Source organism: Mesoplodon mirus (assembly GCF_964341445.2).
Source record: "Mesoplodon mirus genome assembly, chromosome: 3".
NCBI classification, from domain to species: Eukaryota; Metazoa; Chordata; class Mammalia; order Artiodactyla; family Ziphiidae; genus Mesoplodon; species Mesoplodon mirus.
In genome coordinates, this window is record NC_138978.1 from 58984517 (window position 1) to 59011214 (window position 26698).

Below are 26698 nucleotides of genomic sequence, written 5' to 3' on the forward strand. Positions count from 1 at the left end.
AAAATAATGATGTTCAATTATCTTGGCATAGAAAGAGGCTCTGAAAATATGCTGTAAAAAGCAAGTAATAAAGCTGTGCACTGTAGAATATCATTTACATTTTTTTATGAGATGAAACTCATATGACATAATTAACCATTTTACACTGAACTATTCAGTGTCTACTTAGTACTTTCACAATACTGGGCAACTGCCACCTCTGTCCAATTCCAAAACGTTTTCATCACCCCAAAACGAAACCTGTATCCATTAAGCAGTTGCTTCCCATTCCCCACCTCCCCAATCCCTGGTAACTACCAGCCTATGTTCTGTCTCTATGGATTTACTTATTTGGGAATATTTCATGTAAATGGAATCATGTAACATGTGACCTTTTGTGTCTGATTTCTTTCATTTAGCATAATGTTTTGGAGATTTATCCACCTTGTATCAGTACTTGATTTTTTGTTTTTATATAGCTGAACAATATTCCATTATATGCGTATACTATAGTTTATTCATTGGTAGACGGACCTTTCAGGTGGTTTCTACCCTTTGACTATTGACAATAGTGCTCCTATGAACATGGGTGCAGTGCAGAATCATTTTAATGATAACAAGTATCTGTTGGCAGAGAATAAATGCAGGAATATCAGCAGTCATTATTTTGTGATGGAGAGATGACAGATGAGTCTTTTTACGTTATGAAGAGCGTTGGGCTTTAGAATTAAGCAACCTGCCTCTATTTCTTCACTTGTAAAGTGAAGAAAATAAAAACTACCTAATTGAATTATTGTGAAGAGTAAATGAAACATTTGTAAAGTACTTAGAAGTACATGGGGGCACAAGGTAAGTACTGAATACATAGTATGTTTTTTAAAAATCTTTTTTGGTTTTACTTTTTGGTGACATTTACTGAAAATATTTTCCCCCAACGGAATAACATGTTAAACAGGCTTTTTTTTTTGTAGGGTGTATTTGCATGCTACACACATAAGATTCATGTTTCTATTTACTCATAGTCATTTGGGCTGGTGCCAGTCAAAGGCTGCCCAATTGTTTGATCTGATAACATCACTGTGACTTAGCTCTGCAGTATAACTCTCCCTCAAAGTTTCAATTAAAATAATGTTCCAAGTAGCGTTTACGCCAACCCTCTGCCACAGTTCCTCTTCCATTTTAGTCTTTGTTTCGGCACCCCTTTATATGCTGCATATGCAAGCATCAAGGTTTTACATTTTAGGAAACGTACAAAAGAAACGGAGGGACGGGTCAAGGGAACAGGCTTTCTCGTAGACACAGCTAGGAAAATACTTTGCGATCAGGTTTTTTCAAATATATAAAATTGCCCCCAGAATTCTTGCTTTTTGTACTCCGTAGAAAACCTCAAATTTTATTTTTCATGGCAAACTCAAACTTCTCTGCCAGACGAGCACATCTTGAGCAGAGAAGAAGGGTCACCGTCCGGAGCGGGCAGGGGCCTCCCCGGGTTTGGGGAGGCTGAATTCGCGTCTGCAGCCCCGGAGCCGCCCCAGCGCGGGAGTTTCGAGGGGAGCTCGGGGACAGCTGCGGTGTCACGTGGGGAGGCCGCGCGGGGACCGACGCCTGGGGCCCGAGTGCCTCCGGGGAAGCCGGTGCCAAAGGGCCGCATCCCCAGAGCCCAAACCTGGGCTTTCGCTAGGGCCTTGCAGGGAGAGGAGCTCGCCCGCCCGCCCGCGCCGGCACAGGTGTCCGGGTGGCGGCGCCGAGACCCCAGGGGGCGGGGCGGGTGCGCCGGTGCGCGGGGCCCGAGGGCCCGAGGGGGAGGTTCCCGCGAGGTGGTTCTGAGCTCCTCCTCGGCGCTCAGGTTTCCTCTTCCCGCCCGCTGGCTGCTGGCTGCGGCGCCGCCTCCCTCCTCCTCCCCCAACCCGCTCCGCGGCCTCGGCCCGCCTCGCCCCCGCTCGGGCCTCCTCCGGCTCTCTCTCTCCCTTCCCCTCGAGCCTCCGAGGAGCCCGCAGCCGTGGGGCGCCCGGGAAGATGGCGGCGGCGGCGTCGGGAGCCGGCGGCGAGGGGGGCGCGGGCCTGGGCGGCGCGGCGGGGCCCGAGCCGGGGTCGGGGCCGCGCGGGCCGGACGCCTCCGCCGAGGCGTGCAACGACGCCCGGGGCCCGGCGCCCGCCGCTCTGCACCCGGAGGAGGTCGCCGCGCGGCTGCAGCGGATGCGCCGGGAGCTGAGCAACCGCAGGAAAATCCTGGTGAAAAACCTGCCCCAGGACAGCAACTGCCAGGTGTGGGGACGGGCTGCGAGGCGACGCGTCCCGGGGGCTACGGGGCAGGAGCTTTAGAGAGAAGCTGCCCACGCCCCCCCCGCCCCCCACCCCGGTGTCCAGGCTGGTGCCCGGCGCCTGGGAGCGGTCCGGGGGAGGAGGGGGTCGTGCAGAGTAACGAGAACGGTCCTTGGCTTTTGCAGAGGCTCCGGGGTTTGTGAGTCCGCGGTCACCCCGCGAAGGAGGCACATTAGGAAACTGAGGCTCGGAGAGGCGAATGGGCTTGTCCAAGGTCACGGGATTCTGGAGCGTTGTCTCTAAGTCCGGCTGGTGCCTTCCCCTGATGGCACAGGGTGGTGTACTGGGGGAAGGGGTCGGGGAAGTAAGTGAAGGAGAGCGGAGGTGAGCTGCGGAGCACAGCTTGGGGGTGGGGGACAAGTCTTCGGGAGCACCCTGAGACTGGCGCAGGGTCCCAACGGGGTCCTCGCGACTTGGGTGTGCCTTGGGGGCGGGGTCACGGGAGAGCTGAGAGTGAGTTTTGCTGTTGCAGGAGCACTTGACCAAGTTTGTATGAAACAACTCTGTCCCCTCAGTTTGCTAAGATCCTGGAATAGAGAGGTTATCGCTCCGGTTTGGGGAGCCTTGCAGCCGTCTTCTCCCTGCCAAGTGCTGGAGGATTTGTTCCTTAGTGACTCCGAGGAGGCTTAAAGATAGGCTACTCTGTGTCTTTGATCCAGATTAACTGTTGCTTTAAGCTCTGCATCTATTTGACTTTTTTTTTTTTCCTCCTCGATTACCAAAGTTACGTGCTCATTGTAGGAAAGCTAGAAAACACAAAGAAGCGCAAAGGGAGGAATAGAAATCACCTGTATTTTTGATACTTAAAGATAACCATTGTTAACGTGGAGTATTGTCTGTCTTGTCCTGTGCGTATGTATTTTTTTTTTACCCCCCAAAATCGAATTTCTTTGACTGTTAAGGGTTTCTTGTCTAGATGTTCACGTATCTTTCACATTTAATTGGAATTTCTATATTTTGTGGGGATGGGGAGTCTGTCCTGGTGGTTGCAGATTTGGAGCACTTCGTGTAGTTCCTCCTGTAGTGGGATGCATGAAATTGCAAGGGAGCTGCCTGTTGATAACTGCAGCGGTTCTTCCATTAGATCCGTTAAATATTGAGACCAATGCCTCATTACTATGTAATTAGACCTTACATAGCCACTCACAATAAATGTGAGCATGTAACCTTATAACCCATATACATGAAGGGCCATTTTGTTTCAAAAACAATGTAAGAAAGTCTCTGTCAGTGTTTGTACATCTTATCCCTCTTTCAACTCTTTCCATGGTTGTCCACTTCCCCTCAGGCAGGTGATGTTTTGTAATGCTCTAAGGACACCTGCCATGGACTGATTTCATAGAAGCAACTTTCCCGTGCCCACGCAAGTATAGAACAGCAAGTGAGCACAGAAAGAGGGAGGCTTGGAAAAGGCAGATGGAATTTAAAAAAAATTGAAGAAATAGCAACTATGTGTGTAGATCATCTGGAAGAGAGGTGGAGAAGTGTTAATTTCCTTTGTAGAATGTCAGCTATTTTTGTTATCACATTTCTTTGCATTAATTTTCAAAATATTTGGACCAAAAATTTTAGATAGTTCTGTCTATTCTTCCTTTGGTGTTGGTATCTTTCTCATCTCCCTTCTCAAGAGACTTGAAAAAATATATTAAAGAGTCTAATAAAAGGAACAGTTAATTACCTGTTGTTACTGATGGAGAGAGGTTTTATGAGAATTACACTGATTTGTATTTTTGAGATATTCTTTCTCTGTTATGAATTTATGTTTCACCTAAATTTTAGGATTTTTTCTGTAAGGTAGCAAGCATAAACTATCAAAGTTGGTTTAAGGTCTGTATGTCTAGATGAGTCTTTTACTGCCAAGTAAAGTATCTTAAGTTTTTATGCCATGCTTTTTGAGAGCTGAAGAGTTTCATCTATAAGCAAAAAATAAATAAATAAAAGTTGTTAGGACCTAGAGACTAGTTTCCAGACTTGTCCTAGCCTTTGTTTTTTTCTATGATGATTTCCATAACAAAATATTATTTTAAATATTTCTGATAATGTAGTTTTAAAATTTAAACAGATCAGTGTTTGATTACAGATAACATTTGTTTGAGTAGTGTTTTTCTTTTTTCTATTGTCTTCAGTGCTTGTACCTTTCCTAAGTTTTCTGATCACAATCATATTATAAATATCAATGGTCTGTGTTACACGAATAAGTAGAATAGACCGAAGTATGATAATTTCTAAAAGCAATTAAAAGACACTCTTTTCTTCAGATTATTTAAACTGAGTTGCTATTTTTATTAGTCTAATAAAATTAATATTTACTTGATCTACTTCTCAAGTTGTAATATTTTCTTGAATATATTCTGCTAGGATTTTTTGTTTGTTTTATCTTTTATTTACCTTAACAATTATAATTCTGTTTTTACCTAGTGGCTGCATTTTACTGTCAACTTACTAGTGAAGAATTAAGTTTAATCTTATTTTGTATCTTTTAGCCAGTATCAGCTGGATAAACTCCTATTTCCTCCTTATGAAATGACTAACGTGGTAAAAAAAAAAAAGTTACTACTTTTTGTTCAGTTTCTAAGTAATCAGATATTTTAAATACCCAAATTCTTGTTCTTTTCTAGAAGAGTCTGTGTTCATTTATTCTGGAATATCACATTAAGGATCAAAGTCATTCCTAACGCTGGTTCTCAAACTGTATAGTTATGTTTCTAGAAAAGCTATGTTGATGATTGATCAGTAGGAACCCAATAATTTTTTCTTAACATTTTTAAAACATGGGTATTTTCTTTATTAAACATAGTTTTCATAAGTCTTACTCATATTTTGTTTAATTTTTCGTATAACAGCATATACCAAATAGTATCCCACAACTTTACACTTCCTATGATTAGAAGGCACACTAAAGGTATTATTTTATTTTAACATCTTTATTGGAGTATAATTGCTTTACAATGGTGTGTTAGTTTCTGCTGTATAACAAAGTGAATCAGCTATACATATACGTATGTCCCCATATCTCTTCCCTCTTGCGTCTCCCTCCCTCCCACCCTCCCTATCCCACCCCTCTAGGTGGTCACAAAGCACCGAGCTGATCTCCCTGTGCTATGCGGCTGCTTCCCACTGGCTATCTATTTTACATCTGGTGGTGTATATATGTCCATGCCACTCTCTCATGAAGGTATTATTGGTTTTTTTTGGACTCTGAAGGTATTATTTTTAAGTGGGAGCTTTTAAAGGTACAAATGTCAAATACCTTACAGTAGTAGAAATACTAACTCTAAAAAAAATGAACGCCTTTATACTAATAAGTTCTCAAAAGAATAGTTACTGTGCCGTCTGTCAGGCGCTGTCTGGTGATCATTGTATGCTTTCCGGAATTCCCCAGCCCTCTGTGTTCTCATAGCTTCAACGTTGGTTCATATCCTTTTCATCTCTTACACAGTTACAACCTTTCTGCTTGTCACTTACCCTCATTATTGTGCTGTGTCTTATTTTTTAGCCCATCCTGCTTACTGTTTCCCTGAGACAGCTTCCCAAAGCACAAATCTGATATCACTCCCCTGTTCAAAACAAGAGAAAACAACAACAACAAAAATCTTTGGCTCCACATTCCCAGCACTGCTTCTCAAACTTTCCCTCAAATTCTCCCTCATTTGTCTCTTCTCCTCAAATTGTAAGGAATAGTGAACATGAATTAGCCTACGGCAAGAGTGAAATTGCTTTGAAGCTTCGTGTTCTGTCTGAAAAATTCACATTATGTTCTAGGAAAATTGGATTTAATATAAAAACAGTGACAAGCTCATTTAACTTCCCTCCAAATTTTTTACATAACCTTGACGCTTATGAAAGATGCACCACAATTATCCTATGATTTTCCATACTCCTGTATTACCATGGAGTACTCAGACCTCACTTGAGAAGCATGACATACTAGGATAGAATTCTAAGACTCTAGGCTTTTTGTGACTTGGCCCCTGCCTACATTTCTAGTCTCATATTTTATTGGTTCTACATTGGATTGTACTCTAATTTTTTAAAGCTACCTCCATCCCTGAGTACTTTGTGCCACTGTGATTTGGTATTTATGTCTTTGTTAGTGTTCTGGAATGTTATTATAGTGATTAATTTATCATGAATAATATTTATAGTTATTGGAATTATTTGTAGTGAATAATAACAATGCTGTGAACACTGGTTCTTATTCATTGTAGCCATTGTGTATATGTGTGTGTCTATATGTGTGAATAGTCTTTTGCAACTCTGACTTTAGAATTTTGATTAGTTAAGGTAATGCCCTACTATGTGGTTTTTAATTGTATTTCTGTAAATTGTTTATATTTTATGGTTAACCTGATTCTGTTTCAGTAGCATTGCTACTGGGGTTTCAAATTGGAGAAATAGTGACATTTATTTACTATATTGTTTGACTTCACTCAGTTGTTTTCTTACATATCGTATGCATGTACCTGTATTTTGTTTTTGTTGTATTTATTTTAAAATCTGAAAGAGATTTTATTGTGTAATTAGAAGAAAATGTGAAGTGCTTAGGGCTAAATAGAAGAAACATTCTATTGTCTCACTTTGGGTATTATTAACTTTCATTTCAAAGTACTCTATGAGGGTAGTTAGTTGAGAAGCTTGATGGTTAATTCATAGAGGCCCATTTGAAAGCATAGCACTTTTTAGAATAACAAACCACCAAATGTAGGAAACTCTGGTTGATTTTCTTTTTGAAATCTATTTATTCCCATTTTTCTTTTATGTTATTCAAAAACCAATAGAATTTTCTCACATGCTTTGTGTTCTTTAACTGTGGGATTTAAAAATATACATGATTTGTTTTCTCTAACAGTATATTCAGTAATTATTGCCTCTTTTTAAACTGACAGTACTGGGATGTTTTTGCATTATGAAATCATTCTTTTTCATATTGAGAATGTCATTTTGCTTACTTCCAAAAGTTACTTTTCTTAGTGTAGTAGTTTGTACTACTTAAAAGTTATCTATTATGTTTTCTTTTTTAGTGTAGTTAATCAGAATTGACTTACGGGTTCTATGTCTTTTCTGTGTATTTTATTATCCTATTCCCAGTGTAACAAGAACACTGAAAGCTGCTAAAGGAATATATTTCTACATTTCTGGGACACCACTGGCTCAGTGAATTTCTAGTCTTGGCAGAAATTCTTTAAAAAGTGTTTCAGCAATGCTTGTTCTTGCTCTGAAAACACATTTGAGAAGAGGAGTATTTTGTGGTTTGCATCACAATGCTGAGTGTTAAACAGTCCAAAGACATCTCCCTACCTTATAGCCAGTGACCCTTCGGGTCTCCAGGGCTCATCTCTCATCTGTGGGCAAAAAGCTTTATGCTTAGCTCTGCTTAGCCCAGCAGAAACAGGCTGATGAAAGAATGTTAAAACACAAATAAAGAAAACAAAGTCATCTATAAATTTAAATATCTATAATTGCTTATTAGGAACCCTGGCTCTGTTTTTACTTTGTTTGCCTAAGAGGCAGTCGCCTCAGTCTAAGGTGATAGTGTGCCCTGAGGGGTACTGAGTGAGAAGTGAGGACATCAGACCACCTAGAACACTTGTCTGTGTTAGCTGTTTTGGCTCGTGATATCTGCAGAGGATTGTCTTTGGTTGCTATACTGAATATCTTCCATTTTTTCCTCCAGACCTTTCTCCACCCTTCTTACCTGCTTTGTGTCCTCGGAGGCTGACTGTACTGTGAAAAGCACCAACAGGGCTCTCTTATTCTCTGGTTTCTGATTGCATTTGGCCAGAGCCACTGGTGGGAGATCAAAGGGCAGAGGAGAGAGATTGGGGCATTTATTCACCCAGCTCCATCTCTATGAGGTTACTGTGGCTTGGCTGTTTCCTCTTTCAAAGGTCACAGTTTCTTTCCAATGGAACCCTCCATGCAAATGAGCTCTCTGTGTTGTTGTAATCATTCCCCTTGCCTTATTAGGCCTAGGGTTTGTAGGGGACTGACTGTTGCTAACCATGGGCTTTCTGTAAACTTTTGTAGATAGTCTCTTTAAAAAATTCTCTCCAATTACTTAGTCTTTGAGTGTGCCATCTGTTTCTTGCTGAGACCCTGATGCTGTTGCCTACTCAGTCTGCGTTCTTCCTCTTGTCTTTCCTAGTAGCACCCAGATTTTCCTTTGAGGACCTACCCTCCATTATTTAGGGACTGCATGGTTTGAGTGGATTTGCTTTCTGTCCCTATCTGGAGAAGTGACATAAACCAACAAACAGAATTCTTCTCTTTTGCCATTGGAATTGGTTAAAGGATGGGCAATAACCTGGGTGTAAGCTAGTCAGCACATGGTAGTCCCTCGGCCATAGTGATTATTTCAGCCTAGTATAATAAAGAAGCTTAGGACTTTGGTTGTTAAGGTAATTCTTTCTTCCCACGGGATATGAATGCAGAGACACATTGCTCAGGTTGTAGCTGACATTCTGAGGACAGAGCAGACATCCAAAGGAGGATTGACCTGAAAAGAAAGGAAGGAAGAAAGGAAGGAAGAAAGAAAGAAAGAAAGAAGAATAGAGGCTGAACTAGAGCCCTGATCAAACTATATCTGAAGCTTGACCTACCTTTGCATTTCTTAGTTATGCAAGACCCTAACGTCCCTTTATTTTTCATTTATTTCAAGTTGGGTCTTATGTTATTACCAACAAGTACTATCCTAAATAATACAGATTTTTTTTAATAATACAGAATTTTAATTAAAAAAACATGAAATTTTATTATTGAAAAGGATGGTAGAAGACATTTTATCCAACCCTTTTGCTTAAGACATGAACACAATTTACAGAGTCCTAAACACATGGTTTCTAGCACATTTTTAACACCTTTAGTTTCAAAGAAATCACTGTTTTGTAAGGTATCCTACTCCATCTTCAGACAGCTTTTGTTATAAATGTCTTATTTATATTAAATATGTAAAATTTATTTCCCTGAAATTTTGATTTCTTGATCCAACTTCTCCCCTCTAGTAGCATAGAGAAATTATGGTATTCTCTTTTTTAACTTATAACTTCACCTCTTTCAAACCGCTACATTTAGGACATGAGTCTGAGTTTCCTCACCATCTTGTTTATTTTTCTCTGAACGCACACCACTATCATTTTGTCATTGCCTCTCTTAAAATGTGGCGCCCCAAATCAAGTATGGTAGTCTAGTTGAGATCTCCTTGTAATCCCTCAGCCAGAGCAAATTCTCTTTTCTCTGGATTTCTATAATAACAATAATAACCTTTGTTTATTAGATGCCTACTGTTGCCAGGCACTGAGCTTCTTTTACATTATATTTAATCCTTTTTTCAAGGCTGTGAGATCAGATTTTTTTTCTCGTTTCACTGATAGGGAAACACAGATGCAAAATTAATGTCAAGCAATTTGCCCAAAGTCATTCAGCTTAGTAGTAGTAGAGTGGAGAAAAGCTAATGTCTTTTTTATTCTGAAGTTTATATTCTTATCTCACACTGTTATTATGATTGTAATTCCCCTGCATACACTCTATATTGTGTTTCAAAGGACAGGGATTATGTAATATTTACCTTTGTGTCACCACTGTTTAACCTAGAACCTGACACATTGTTCCGAGGGAAGTTTAAAACAGAAGGAGATGACCCACCTATTTGTTCTAAAATGCTGTACTTCTGTTAATGTGTCTGACAGATGGCAGGCTTTCAGGATTAGTTTGTAAGATGAACAAATTTTGCATTGTAAGACTGTGTTAGCTTTTTAGGCAGTGAACTCCATTCACATATAATTATTCTATCAGTCAGCTGTTTATTGCATGTGAGTAAGTTGAAAGCTATAAACCCTCTCTCCAGAAAAGTTCTAATGTTCATAGGCACACAGAAATTTGCATGTAAATTTCAAGGGGTTGTGGATCTCTTGTAATTTACCCCTGATCTCACTCTGGGAGATTTTAGACCTAAACTGAGAAGCACCTTTCCACGCCAGTGTAATTTTGATTATGTGTTTGGGACTTCACCTGAGTATGGACCATTTGAACAGGTCCAAAGCTGCTTCTTGAGAAGAGTTTTCAGCAGAAACTTCTGTGGGCCACATTTATGCATATGTGGGATGATCCTCTTTCTGGGCAAGAAGATAAATCAGACTTCTTAATTTTCTTTCTGAGAAAGTCACCTGTGTCACTTTACGTTTGATGTAAAAGCTCATTGTTCTCTGGTCACCCAGGATTACTAACACTTTACCTATTGTGCCTGACACAGAGTGGATGTACAGAATTCTTTTTCTTAGAGTCCAAGATATTACAGTGTAATATTTCTCACTTAATGTGTGTTGTTACAAAGGTTGATATAAAGAATGTCACTTCAAAACATATCAAGACTATTCACAATAAGTATTTATAAATTTATTTATTTATTTATTTATTTTTTGCTGAGTTGGGTCTTCGCTGATGCGTGCGGGCTTTCTCTAGTTGCGGCGAGCGGGCGCTACTCTTCGTTGTAGTGCGTGGGCCCCATTGCAGTGGCTTCTCTTGTTGCGGAGCTCGGGCTCTAGGCGTGCGGGCTTCAGTAGTTGAGGCTCATGAGCTCTAGAGCGCAGGCTTAGTAGTTGTGGCGCACGGGTCTAGTTGCTCCGCGCCATGTGGGATCCTCCTGGACCAGGGCTCAAACCCGTGTCCCCTGCATTGGCAGGCGGATTCCCAACTGCTGCGCCACCAGGAAAGCCCCACAATAAGTATTTATTGCTATGAAAAGTTTCCCTTTTTTGTTTGATTTCTGAGTCTCTAACTTATTGTGAGTCTCTCAACTTGTTTTCTAGGCATTTGACGCTTAATTTTGTGCTTATTTACTCTCATTATCTTTATATTTCCTTCATCCTTATGCTTGTACATTTCTTTGTGAGTTTGAAGGTTTCTATTAAACTTTTGTTACCACCTGAATGCCAAGATAGCATTAGAATTCATTGCATTTGTTTGAGTCTGTATTTGCACCATATTCTTTGCCTCTTTTCCTGCCATCCCCTTTCACCCAGCTCCAGCCTGCCCCACCCTATCCGATTTGCCCCAGCTAATCCGTTTTTATATCTTTCCTTAACCCACTACAGTGATTATCTGCTTCTAGTTCCCAGCTTGCCTTTATTTCCTGAACTTTGGATCTTCTGTTACCCTCAAGTTCAGCTGCTGGCTTTTGACTTCAGATTAGTCTCCTTCCCTCTGAGTTTATACCTTGTTAGTTTTTTGTATCCTGATCTAGAGTAGAAGTAATGGCAATAAACAAGAACATGTGAATCTGGGAAATTTTAAATTTTGAAATAATCACAAACTTACAGAAAGGTCGTAAGTACTGTACAAAGAACTTTTTTTCCCTAAACTGTTTGACAGTGAGCACTGACCTACTCTCTATCAACCTGAGTACTTTACTGTGTATTTTCTACAAATATGGACTTTCTCCAGCATAAACACATCACTACCATCAAACTCAAAATACTACCATCAAATCTACAGATCGCGTTTAAGTTTTGCCAGTTTTCCCATTAATATCTTTTATAGTGAAAGGATCCAGTTCAGAATCATATATTGCACTTAGTTGTTGTGTCTTTTTAGTCTTCAGTCTGGAATAACTTGTCTTTTCCAGCCTTGACCCTTCTGAAGAGTACAGGCCAGTTACTTTATAGAGTGTCCTTCAGTTTGGACATTCTATATAATTAGATTAGTTCTGCATAATTAGACTCAAGTTACGTAACCTTGGCAGGAATATCACAGGGTGATGCATGTTTTAGATTTGTCCCGTTGCTGATGAAGTTAACTTTGATCCCTCTGATTGACTTTTATTAAAGTGGTATCTGCCAGGCTTCTATAAGCAAAGTTTTTCCCTTTGTAATTTATAAGGATTTTTGAGAGGAGATACTTTAATTAAGACTGTATAAATATTCTACAGGCATACCTTATTTTAGTGTGCTTTTCTTTATTTGCTTGTCACAGATACTGCATTTTTTACAAATTCAAAGTTTGTGGCAGCCCTGCATCAAACAAGTCTGTCGGCACCATTTTTCCAACAGCATTTGCTCACTTCATGTCTCTGTGTCACATTTTGGTAATTCTCACAATATTTCCAACTTGTTCATTATTATTGTATTTGTTATGGTGATCTGTGATCAGTGATCTTTGTTACTATTGCAAAAAGAGTATGATGTGCTGACAGCTCAGATGACGGATAGCAATTTTTTAGCAATAAAGTATTTTTTAATTAAGTTATGTACTTTTTTTAGACATAATGCTACTGCACACTTTATATACTACAGTATAGTATAAGCATAACTTTCATATGCACTGGGAAACCAAAAAATTTGTGTGACTCACTTTATTTTGATATTCACTTTATTGCAGTGGCCTGGAACCAAACCCACAATGTCTCTGAGGTATGCCTGTATTCCCTTTCTAGTGTTCAATTTATTGATTTATTATTTTATATCAAAAGTAAACTCTTGGTTTCCTATGTTGTTCAACGGTTTATACTCCATTACTATCATTACTTACCTTGATGCTTTAATTGTTTTACGTTTGGACAGTGGGAGCTTCTTTAAGCTGGCTCCTATGTCCTCTTTTTAAATAAACTTTTCGTTTTGGAATAACTTTAGATTTACAAAAGAAGTTACAAAGAGAGTACATAGAGTTCCTATATATTCTTTACCCAGTTTCCCCTAATATTAAATCTTGTAACCAAGGTACACTAGTCAAGACTAAGAGATTACATTGGTACATTATTATTAACTGAACTGTAGACTTTGGATTTGATTTGTTTTTTTTTTCACTTATGTCCTTTTCCTGTTTCAGGATCCAGTCCAGGGTACCACATTGCATTTAGTTACCACATCTCATCTTAATTTCCATTCTGCACCAGTTTCTCAGTCTTTTCTTGTTTTTCATGATCTTGATAGTTTGGTCAGAAACTTTTTAGAACACCCCTCGGGTTTGTATGATGTTTTTCTCATGGGAGATTAGGGTTATGGAATTTTGGGAAGAATTCCACAGAGGTAAAGTCCACTTCTGATCATGTCATTTCATGGGGTACATGACATCAATATGACTTTCACTGGTGATGTTAACCTTGATCGTTTCCTTAACATGATGTCTGCCACATCACTCCTCTGTAAAGATACTATTTTTCCCATTCACTTTTCTTTAGAAACAAGTCGCTAATTCTAGCACACACTTAAGGGAAATGTCCTTCTTTTTTTTTTTTAAATTAAAGTATAGTTGATTTACAATGTTATGTTAGTTTCAAGGGTACAACATAGTGATTCAATATTTTTATAGATTATACTCCATTTAAAGTTATTATAAAATATTGGCTATATTCCCTGTGTTATATATTTTTTCCATAGTACTTTTTACCTCTTCATCCCTACCCCTATTGTGCCCTTTCCCGTGTCTGTCTCCCCACTGGTAATCTCTAGTTTGTTCTCTATATCAGTGAGTCTGTTTCTGTTTTGCTATATTCATATTTTGTTGTATTTTTAGATTCCACATGTAAGTGATAACATACAGTATTTGTCTTTCTCTGACTTATTTCACTCAGCATAATACCCTTCAGGTCCAACCATGTTGTTGCAAGTGGCAAAATTTCATTATTTTTTTATGGCTAATATTCCATTGTATATATATACACACACCACATCTTTTTTATCCATTCATCTTTTGATGGACACTTAGGTTGCTTCTATATTTTGTCTACTGGTCCTATGTACTTTTGACATGTCCCCGTCATTCACTGAGCACTTCCTTTGCTTTTGACACAATATGCTGTTGCAGCTTATATTTTACTTTCTGTGCTTTAGCTCTTGAATCATCCATTTCATGAGAGACTGAATGCTTGTTTTCCCCCAAATTCATATGTTGAAGCCCTAACCCCCAGTGTGGCTGGGGTCTCTATGGAAGTAATTACATTTAAAGGAAGTCATCAGGGTGGGGCCCTAATCTGATAGGATTATTGTCATTGAAGAAAAGACACCAGAGAGCTCTCTTTCCGCTGTGTGCCTCACCCCCAGCCCAACCCCAATGTGTGCAAGCACCAAGGAAAGGCCATGTGAGGGCATAGGGTGAAGGTGGCCATCTACAAGCCAGGAAGAGAGATCTCAGCAGAAACCAAATCAACTAGAACCTTGATCTTGGAATTCTAACTTCCAGAACTGTGAGAAAATTAAGTTTCCGTTGTCTATGATATTTTGTTATGGCAGCCCTAGATGACTTTTATAAAGCCTAGTTTCTTTTAGGGGAAAATACTATTAAGAAGCCAAGATCTGGGAACTAGATGTACTCATTGCCATTGAGATATCACTGCTGCCAGTTCCTCTTAGTAGGCAGAGTTAGAGAATATATGAGTGTATGTATGTGTGTACACACATATATTTACACCTATATCTGTGTGTCTATTGAAAGGAATGAGTTCACACTGATATATCAAATTGCAGTCTAACTCCGTAGAGTTCTTTCTAGTTTTCTCCCATTCCGTGTTTGTTACTTTTTTTTTTTTTTTCTGACAGTGAGAAACCTGGTATTCATTGTTCTTAATATATTTACTTATTTGAACAATCCTCCTTTAAGTAAGCAATCTCCCATCACCACTGCAGATGACTGTGTCCTCCCGCATGCAGACACCCACCTCATCCAATATAAGCTCCATCCTTCTGTACTGGGCTGTTCCACTGGCCAGAAGGCTTCCTCACCTTGCCTGAGTTCTGACTCTCTGTGCTGGGTTTTCCTTCTGGGCAGATGTCCTCCTCACCTTGCTTGAGCTCTGAAACCTGTGGTATGAAATAAGATATTTTGTGTAAAATATGTGTAAGGGTACAGTAAGTGATATCTATTATTAGTGGTGTCGTGGCAGGCAGAATTTAGAAATGGCCCCCCAAGATTTCTAATCCATGGAACTGTGCATGTGACACGGTATCACATGTGTGATTGTTACATTACATGACAAAAGGGGATGTTTGCAGATATAATTAAGGTTACTACTCAGTTGACTTAGGGGTATCAAAAGGGAGATTATCCCGGTGAGCCATATCTCATCATACTAGGCCTTTAAAAGCAGAGCCTTTTCTCCAGCTGGTAGCAGAGGGAGAAGGCAGACGATCTGAAGCACAAGAAGGGTTTGATGCCCTGTTGCTGGGTCTGAAGATGCAGGGGGGCCACATACAAGGATTTTAGAGCAGTCTCTAGATGCTGAGTGTGGTCCCCAGCTGAGAGCCAGCGAGAAAATGGGGACTTCAGTTCTACAATTGCAAGAAACTGAATTCTGCTAACTGCCTTAATGAGTGGAAGTGCATTCTTTCTTAGAGCCTCCAGATAAGAGCCCAGCCTGCCTAAGCCCTTGATTTTGGGCCTTGAGAGACCCTAAGCAGAGAATGCATTTGAGCCTGCCGGAACTTTTGACCTACAGAACTGAGAGATAATAAATGGGGATTGTTTTAAGCAATTTAATTTGTGATAATTTGTTGCACAGCAATGGAAAACGAATACAGTATTACATCCGGGTGATATTGGAAAGAAAAAACATTTGTGTCAGAGAAAAGGAGATTGTGATTTCTGTAGGATTATTCTTTGGGAGACATGGTTATGTAAATCTATCTCCTGGGGATATCTATAAGCAAGAACTGCTTAAGGAGAACCTCTTACTGCTAGATATATAATATTCATTAATTTGAGGTATGTAAATATTTTCTTTTAAAGAAGAAGTGAGTTATGTATTAGGTTAGTGTAAAGAGTAATTGTTTTTTCTTTTTGAGCACTTTAAACATATTGGTTTATGTTCAGATTGTAAAATAATCTTAGAAAAAATACTGTATTGGAGTTGATAAAGGTAATATGTAGAAACAAATATTCACGCACTTAACAAATATTCAAGGTCTGCTTTTTGCCAAATGTTGGAGACCTTTTTACGAACAAGGCCAGATACGTGCTATTTGCTATTAATAAGCCTATAATCTAATGAAGATACAGATATATAAGCAGTTAAAATACGAATGATAGGTGCTATAAGTGTTGCGATGGAAAAAGTAAAAAATGCTATGGGAGCAGAAAAGAAAGACCTACTCCACACCTGAGAGATTCAGAAAGGCTTCTTAGAGAAACTCATTTAAGCTGAAAACCAGGGAGAGAGAAATTAACCAGGGGAAGGGAGAGAAAGGGAGAAGTGAGGAATATTCATAGTGGTAGTAACAAGATATAGCAAGTCCTAAAAAAAAGAAAAAGCATGGCTAAGAGTTAGGGCATTGTGGCTTAGGCTTAGAGTTTGAGAGGGGTAGTGATTCAATATAAGGCTAGCACATTAAGTAGGACCAGATGATTGTAAGACATTTAAGGAAGTTTGGATTTTATTTTAAGGGAAATGAGGATCCATTGAAATATTTAAACAAGGGAGTGATGCTTTCAGATTTCTAGCTGTCAAAAAGTAAAATTATGTTGTTTTTGTTTTTATCTCCCAAACTTTGTTCTTACCCTGATCTCTGTCCTAAGGTTAGGAGGTCAGTGATGCAGTAAGCATTAGGAATGCGATGGAAATGAATAGTTCATAAGTTTTATTTTTGTATTGATGATACTTAAGATATAGTATTCATTGTGTTCGCTCTAAGGTCTGTCAACCTGGGTTTGAATCCCAGATTCGTTACATACTGTCTATACAAGTCCCTTTTCTAGGCCTCAATATCCTCGGCTTTAAAATCGATAATAACATCCAACTTTAAATCCATATCATGGGTTTGTTAGGGTTAAACAAGGTTATTTCAATAAAGGGCCTGAGATAAAGTAAACATTCAATAAATTATTATACTGCTAATAAAAAAGCTGAAAGTTTACTAATTTTTTTTTAAGCCAAGTCAAAATGTTCCCCTGGCAAAGAGTAGGTATTCAAAAGAACTTTCCAGCAAAACAGCTGTATTGAAAGCTGTTAAAAATTTAGCCAAGTTAAAATGGACACCGCAGTTACTCAGTCAGTACCACGAAATGTATCATATGATGGGCCTTGTGTTGGGCCCCAAACAGTATTATCTGGTGTGTAACATTCAAATGCAGTTCTGAGCAAGCAATAGCTTGTATAGGTGTGGAGCCCGGGAGAGAAATTTGAGGTGGAGATAAAAATTTGGAGATCACTGGCATAAAGATGGGACTTAAGTGATCTCAGTAGATGCAGAAAAAGCATTTGATAACATTTAACACAGATTCATAATAAAAACTCATAGCAAACAGGAATAGAATACAAATTCCTCAAACTTAAAGATTATCTAGAGAAACCAAAAGCAATCATGTTCAATGGTGAAATACTGAAAAATTTCCCTTTGAGATTAAGAGCAATACCAGAATCACTTCTATTCAAGATTGTACTGGAAATTATGACTAGAATAATATGGCTAACTCCAGCTGACTAAAAACTGATAAGTGAAAGAAAAAATTTAAAAACTTTTGGAAGACAAACTATCGTATGACCTTGGGTAGGAAAAGATTTCTTAAGGTGCAAAAAACAGAAATTCTAAAGGAAAAAGCTGATACATTTGGCTTCATTAAATGAAAAACTTCTCTCTACCAAAAGTACCCACAAATAAAATGACAGACCACTTACTAGGGGAATATATATATAATATGCTTCCCAACAAGGAATTAGTATCCAAAATATTAAAAAAAATTTCTACATGCCAAAAAAAGAAAATATAAACACAATAAAAAAATGGGCAATAAAGATAAGTAAATGTTTATCAGAAGAGGAAATAAACAAATGGTAAACAAGTATGAAAAATACCTGTATCAGAGTTCTTCTGAGAAACATTATATATAAAATTTATATTAATATGTATTTATATTATATACATACATAGATAAATTGATTGATTGATTGTGAGGGCTGGCTAGTCTAAAATCTGTGAGGTATACCAGCAGACTAGAAACTCAGGCAGGTGTTGATGCTACAGTCTTGAGGCAGGTTTTCTTCTCCAGAATACCTCAGTTTTTCTCTTAAGCTCTTCAGCTGATTAGATGGGGCCCACCTGCATTATCCAAGGTGATCTCCTTCACTTAGAGTAAACTGATTGTAGATATTAACCATATCTATAAAATACCTTTGCAGCAACACGTAGATTATTTAATAACTGGATTCTGTAGCCAAGTTCACACACAAAACTAACCATCACAATGCCCTGCCTTATTAATCAAGGGAATGCAAATCAAGAGCACAAGGAGGTATGACTTTATATCCACTAAATTGACAAAATTTAAGTGTCTGATGAGACCAAGCATTGTAAGGACTGTCATATACCATCGATGGGAATGTAAACTGTAACAATCTTTCTGATAAAGAAGCTGGCACTTTCTTGTAAAGACAATCATTTGCATGTGTATAGCCCAGGAATTTCCCACTTTCAGAAACTTTTGCACAGGAACACCAGGAGATATGTAAAACTTACAAGAAGGTGACAGTAGTTTAATAGCAAACAGTAGCAAAATAGCAACAACCTGGAAACAAATCAAATATTCATTGATAGAAAAATAGATATGTAAACCATACCAAAATCACAGAATGGAATGTTAAACCATAGTGAATAAATGAACAGTAGCCATGTGGATCATGAGTGAATTTTTGAAACATAATACTGAGTATAAAAAGCAAGGCAAAGAAGATTAAAAATAGCATAATACCATTTTTATAAAGCTCAGAAACAAACCAAAACAACGTATTATTTGGGGATACAAACCTGCTTGAGGACTCCAGCTATGGGGGATGGGCTAGTGCAGGAAGGCATAGTTGGATGGAACACTGTTGCCAATGTCCTAGTCTTTAAGTTTGGTGTTGAGCTCCTGGGTGCTTATTTCATTATTATGCCTCATAATATATGTTACAGATAATCCTTTTGTACTATCAAATCACTTAAAATTCTAAAAGAACATAAATAAAAATATTTTTTGCGTTCCAAAAAAGTGGAATTTAAAAGCAAAGTGCTTTAATCTATGAAAGTCCTTTTTAGAACATAAGTCTGCAAAGGGCTTAGAAGACAATGTGATTCAAGTTTAAAACTAAGGCTGGGTTTCATTCAGGACGAAGTTCACACCAGCTAGAACAATGGTTGTTTGACTTTTGGGGGGTTATTAACAGACTGCTTTGAGTTGAAAACTATTAAACCTCTCCCCAGAAAACATTTCATATGTGGAAAACTTTTCATTTAATTCCAGGGGGTGATGGTGAATTGGGTCTGGAAATAGGTTACTAAAGCAATCTAACAATTACCAATTTCGATGAGCTCATCTTACTGTAAGAAATGTGTAACTGATATTGCTAGTCAGAGGACAAAGTATTTGCATCAAAGGTGCAACTTCGTTCCTTAAAGTTAGCTTGTAAGTTAATAGAAGTGTCATAAAACTAGATTAGAACAGGGAGACATAATTTTAGTCCTTTTGGTTTTGTGTGGTGTGGAGCACAGTAGAATTTTGGCAAATGGTTGTTAGGACTCTCTTTCAGGTTTTAAGTTTTTAATTTGGCCAACTTGCTGAGGCTCAAGTTGAGGGGTGACCCACTTTTGCCTGGGTCAAGGCAACCAGGGCATGGAGAAAAATAATTGTTTTTTTCTTTGCAGGAAGCTTTGTAAAGTTTCCCAGTTGGCAAAATCTGTATTCCACGTCTGATACATAGGAAAGCTATGATTAGAAATATGGGTGTTTTAAAAATAAAATTTCCAACTTGCAAAATGCATCTTTGAAAACTTAGGTGGTTCTGTTAGCTAAATGAGTAATATAACATGTCAATTGTTTACGGAGACTTGATCAAGTGAAGAGCAGTATCATGTTTTCTTTATCTGGCATTTGACAGCTGTTAACTAGTGAAATGAGAGATTAAAGTGTGTGCAACTAAAAGCACACACTGGATCCTTTCAAACAAAACTGTGTCACCTTCTATATAAAGTATAATATTAAATTAGCTGATTGGCAAAATATATATGTTATGCTGCTGAGAGAGTTATGTTTACTTAACAAGCAATATACTGTTGTTTAAGTTCAAGAAAATATTGAAGCTTACAAGACAAAAAATTACCATAGCAGTAATATATAAACTAATCTGTATGTTGATCATATTACTGTGTAATTCATCAAACAATATTTTACACAATTGTTAAGTATATATATTTTAAAACATTTCTAATATTGACTTACTGATAAAGAATACTAAATTATCACCTTTACCTTTCTTATCTTTCTTATATCAAAGATGATTGTCTTTTTTTCACCCAGCATTATTTTTATACTTTGCCTATTATATCAGTCTCCCCCACTCCCTTACGTTGGATTGAAAGAGAAAGTGTTTCTCAACTTGTAACTGTTCTCTTATTTATTTTCCATTTCCATATGATCACTTATTTATTTGGACATTGTGGTGTTGGTTTTATAACTAACTGTGGTAGCATACTATTTCAGTTAATCTTGGAAGAAATAAGACAGTATAGCATAGAGGTTAAGAGTGTTGTCCCTGGAACCAAGACAATTGGTGAATCTATACTCAGCAAATTACTGAGTGTAAGCTTTGGCAAGTTACTTGAATTTGCTGTGCTCTGGTTTCCTGATTTTTTAATGAAAGGAGTAAGTTCAGTGTTCTGGTACCTAGTAAAAACTAAATGAATGTTAACTATAAAAATATCAGTAATAAGAATTATTATTATATTACTGAATTAATTAGTTTAGTTTGCAAACTTAACATCCTAGCACTTATGTCTGTTTAGTGTATTCATTTGTAATATAGAACAGGTTGGCTGTACCATTCTCTAATCTGGGGTCCAAATGTCTACTTATATGATAGTTCAATTCCTTTAAAAAATAATAACTACATCAGTTGTATATTATGAGTAAAATTTTCAAGGCTTAATATCAAGTCAATGACAAAATAAATTATATTCACTTTAATGTTTATGTGAGTGCCTAGTATACTCAAAGCAATATATATAATACACAAATAAATAAAATATAGCTCTTGTACTCAAGTGTTGTCAGTTTAACAGAAAGGATTGGAGAAATACAGAGGAAATATACTGTATTTTCCCAGGTGGATGGAAGTTATGATATCACAATTTAAAAGTTCAGACTGGATTAGTAATAGAAACTGAACAAACAAGAAAGCCAGTTTAAACATGTTGGGGAGCCAAGGGGAAATAAATTGGACTACATACCATACCTTGGTGGTTATTACTTGTTTTCATACCCAGGGATCTCTAAATTAGGTTTTAATTTATATTTATTTCTCCTACATGCTGGTATTACCATCTGCAGGTGTAAAACTTGTTAAAAACTCCGTATGTAGGACACAAGTAGAAACATTTAATATTATTTGTGTAAGAGAGGCATAAATAAAGTATGACCATTGTTAGCATAGAGGTGGGAGAGGTGATGTTCTGTGGAAAAGAATTGGAAAAATCTTCATGGAAGGACATTTGAGCTGGGATTTCAAAGGAAGCATGTGATTCTAGATGAAGTTTGGGAGCTGTAGTGGTATGTTTGCCCCGTGCTAGATCAAGGTATCAGAGTAATTCAGAATGAGGATTGTGCATGGTATACTCACGAGAGAATGAGTGTCCATCTGAGCAGGAATATGGGCATGTGTAGGGATATATTGGGAGATGTATTTGCAGAGGTAGGTTGGTGCCATATCTGGTGGGCCTGAATGCCTTTAATTTAAATAAGTGATGGAGATCCATGGAAGATTTTTTTACATGGGGGATGGTGATGGTAATGGTGGTCGGCTGCTACAGCTGGATCATCCACTAACTGTATTCGTGTGTTTATTGACTTCATGTTTTGTCTCTTTCAGGAAGTTCATGATTTATTACAAGACTATGAGTTAAAGTATTGTTATGTGGACAGAAATAAGCGAACAGGTAAGATTTCTGTTCTAATTCTAATTTTAATTCTGCAGGTTGTCGTTATAGAGCAAAAAAGCTAAGTGTCTTTTTATTCTTAAGCTAATCTCTGAAATTCTTAAGCATTAAATTATATACATGTTACTTAATTTATTTTCTGAAGGTAATATTATTCTAAATTTTAATCACATAAATTAATATAATATTGGTGGCAGCCATTTTGGGGAGCTCATTCTACCACATGGATGCTGGTGCTGGTAAGCACCGTTTGGAATCCTCCCTCTAGGTTATTAGTGCCTGACCTGGCCCTGCTGGGTCAGTGCTGGGATGCATCAGGCCAAGCAACTAACAGGGTAGGGACACAGCCCCACTCACCAGCGGCCAGGATGCCTTAAGACCCCCTTGAGCCCATAGCAACCAGAGGGGCCAGGACCCAGTTCCACATACCAGTGCATAGGCAGTAGCCCTGGGACCCCCAGGGCCCTGCATCCGGAGACCACAGGACCCAGCTCCAGACACCAGTGGGCAGGTACCAGCCCCAAGACCCCCCTGGGCTCTGGCCCTGCCCACCAGCAACCTGGCTCTAGCCTCTCAACCAGCCTCACACACCAGTGGGCAGGCATCAGCCCCAGGACATCCTGGGCTCCAGCCATATACACCAGTGGGCAGACCCAAGCCCCAAGACCACCACAGCCCCGCAGCCTGCCATGGCAGGACCCAGCCCACTCACCAGCAGGCCGGCACCAGCACTGAGGCATCTTGGGCCCCTCAGCCAGCTTCCCCAGAAACCAGCCCCACCTACCAGGAAATCTCACAAGCTTTAGGACACCTAGGACTCTGCAGCCAACTGTGTCAGGAACCGGCCCTGCATACCAGTGGGCTAAAACCAGCTCAAGGACACCCAGGGCCCTGTAGTTGGAGATCCTGGGACCCAGCCCCACCCACCAACAGTCAGACACCTGCTCTGGGACCCTGGACCCTGCAGCCAGAGACCCCAGGACACAACTCTGCCTACCAGTTAGCCAGCCAAGCCCCAGAACCCAGCTTTACCTCCTGGTGGGCAGGTACTAGCCCTGGGATCCCCGGGACCCCAACCCTTTCCACCAGTGGGCAGACACCAGCCTCGGGACCACCACAGCACTGCAGCCTGCCCTGGCAGAATCTAACCAACACAACAGCAAGACAATACCAGCTCCAGGCGCCCTCAGGCCCTGGTCCTGCCCACTAGCAGGCCAACACCAGGTCTGGGACACCTTGAACCCCTCAGCACCCAGGATCCAGCACCACCCACTAGTGGGCTGACACCAGCTTTGGGACCCCCCCCCCCAGGGCCCTGCAACTGGAAGACCTGGGGCCTAGCTTTGCCTACTAGTGAGCTGGTACCAGCCCTGGGACACCCTGGGCCCCAGCCCTGCCCACCAGTAGGCCAACATCAGCTCCAAGATGCCTTGTACTCCTTAGCCAGTTGCCCCAGAATCTAGCCAGTGGGACAACACCAGCTTTGGGACACCCCATAACCCACAGAGAACCATGTCAGGAAGCAGCCCCATCTACCAGCAGACCAAAACTAGATCAGGAACCCTGGTTCTGTGACCACCCCCTCCCAGAACTCATCTCTGCCCATGAGAGATCCAGCTCCTCAGCTTGTGACATGGTCCCACTAACCAACCATCAGCAACCTCCTCACAAGGCAGGGCCTGACAACCAAATGGACCAGGTAGCCACGCCTCCCAGACTTCCCACAGTAGTCAGCCCACCACAACAGAAGGACCCATGCAGCCCACATAGGGGGCATCCCTAGAGCATATAGCTCTGGTGACCAGAAAGGCGTGCACTGCTGGCATGCATAGGACGTCTCCTACAAAAGGCCACTTCTTCAAGGCCAGGAAATGTAACCAATCTACCGGATATATAGAAAAAGAAACAGCAAATTAGGCAAAGTGAGGTGACCAAAGAGCATGTTCCAAACGAAGGAACAGATAAAATTCCAGAAGAAGTGAAGTGGAGGTAGGCAATCTACCTGAGAAATAGTCAAGGTAGTGATTGTAAAGATGATCAAAGAACTCAGGAGAAGAAAGGATAAATAGGGTGAGAAGTTAACAAAGAGTTAAAAACTCTTAAAAGAGAAAAACTATGTTTTTAACAAAGTTAGAAAATATAAAGAAGAACCAAACAGAGATGAAGAATACAATAACTGAAATGAAAAATACATGAGAAGGAATCAAAAATAGATTAAATGATACAGAGGAATGAATCAGTGAGCTGGAAGACAGAGTAGGGGAAAGTACTGAAGCTTAACAGAAAAAAGAATAAAAAGAAATGAAAACAGTTTAAAAGACCTCAGAGACAACATCACACATACTAACATTAACATTTTAGGGGTCCCAGAAGGAGAAGAGAGAAAGAGGCAGAGAACATATTTGAAGACACAATAGCTGAAAACCTTCCCTAACCTGGGGAAGGAAACAAACATCCAGGTACAGGAAGCACACAGTCCCAAACAGGATCAACTCAAAGAGGACTACACCAAGACACTTTGTAATTAAAATGGCAAAAGTTAAAGAGAATATAAAAAGCAAGGGAAAAACAACAAGTTACATAGAAGGGAACCCCCATAAGGCTTTCAGCTGACTTTTCAGCAGAAACTCTGAAGGCAAGAAGGGAGTGGCATGATACATTTAAAGTAGTGAAAAACCTACAACCAAGGCTTTCATTCAGATTTGATGGAGAGATCGAAAGTTTTACACACAAAAAGCTAAAAGAGCTCAGCACCACTGAATCAGTTTTACAAGAAATGTTAAAGGGACTTCTTTAATAAAGCAAAAAAGAAAAGGCACAACTAAAAATATGAAAATTGCAAAAGGAGAAAGCTCATTGGTAAAGGCAAATATACAGTAAAGATAGTAAATCAACCACATACAAAACTAATAGGAAGGTTAAAAGACAAAAGTAGTAAAATCATTTATATCTGAAATGTGTAGTTAAGGGACACACAAAACCAAAAGATGTAAAATGTGATGTCAATAACAGTAAATGGGGGGGGAGGGGAGTAAAATGCAGGGTTTTTAAAATGCATTTGAAACTAAGAAAACAGCAAATTAAAATAATAATATAGAGATTTATACATAAAAAACTCATGGTAACCACAAACCGAAATTCTGTAATAGATATACACGAAAGAGAAAGAAACCTAAACATAACACTAAAGATAGTCATCAAATCACAAGGGAAGAGAACAAAAGAAGGGGAAGAAAAGACCTGCAAAAACAAATCCAAAACAATGAACAAAATGGCAATAAGTACATACCTATCAATAATTACTTTAAATGTAAATGGACTAAATGCTCCAAAAGCCCACGACCAGATGGCTTCACAGGCGAATTCTACCAGACATTTAGAGAAGAGCTAACACCTATACTTCTCAAACTCTTCCAAAATATAGCAGAGAGAGGAACACTCCCAAACTCATTCTATGAGGCCACCATCACCCTGATACCAAAACCAGACAGAGATGTCACAAAGAAAGAAAACTACAGGCCAATATCACTGATGAACATAGATGCAAAAATCCTCAACAAAATACTAGCAAACAGAATCCAACAGCACATTAAAAGGATCATACACCATGATCAAGTGGGGTTTATTCCAGGAATGCAAGGATTCTTCAATATATGCAAATCAATCAACGTGATACACCATATTAACAAATTGAAGGAGAAAAACCATATGATCATCTCAATAGACACAGAGAAAGCTTTCGACAAAATTCAACACCCATTTATGATAAAAACCCTGCAGAAAGTAGTCATAGAGGGAACTTTCCTCAACATAATAAAGGCCATATACGACAAACCCACAACCAACATCGTCCTCAATGTTGAAAAACTGAAAGCATTTCCACTAAGATCAGGAACAAGACAAGGTTGCCCACTCTCACCACTCTTATTCAACATAGTTTTGGAAGTTTTAGCCATCAGAGAAGAAAAGGAAATAAAAGGAATCCAAATCGGAAAAGAAGAAGGAAAGCTGTCACTGTTTGCAGATGACATGATACTATACATAGAGAATCCTAAAGATGCTACCAGAAAACTACTAGAGCTAATGAATGAATTTGGTAAAGTAGCAGGATACAAAATTAATGCACAGAAATCCCTGGCGTTCCTGTACACTAATGATGAAAAATCTGAAAGTGAAATCAAGAAAACACTCCCATTTACCATTGCAACAAAAAGAATAAAATATCTAGGAATAAACCTACCTAAGGAGACAAAAGACCTGTAAACAGAAAATTATAAGATACTGGTGAAAGAAATTAAAGATGATACAAATAGATGGAGAGATATACCATGTTCTTGGATTGGAAGACTCAACATTGTGAAAATGACTCTACCCAAAGCAATCTACAGATTCAGTGCAATCCCTATCAAACTACCACTGGCATTTTTCACAGAACTAGAACAAAAAATTTCACAATTTGTATGGAAACACAAAAAACCCCGAATAGCCAAAGCAATCTTGAGAACGAAAAA

General features: G+C 39.1%; 1 protein-coding gene across 4 annotated transcripts in view; it reads left to right on the forward strand.

Annotated features, from left to right (window-relative positions):
* The first annotated feature begins 1905 nt into the window (after window positions 1-1905).
* RAVER2 (ribonucleoprotein, PTB binding 2) overlaps window positions 1906-26698 on the forward strand; it is a 107765-nt gene continuing 82972 nt past the window's right edge. For all 4 annotated transcript variants that reach the window (XM_082613677.1, XM_082613679.1, XM_082613678.1 and 1 more), the window contains exons 1-2: window positions 1906-2244; window positions 22121-22187. In XM_082613677.1, coding sequence (XP_082469803.1) covers window positions 1996-2244; window positions 22121-22187 — 316 coding nt within the window. In that variant the 5' untranslated portion in view covers window positions 1906-1995. The remainder of the gene's footprint in view (window positions 2245-22120; window positions 22188-26698) is intronic.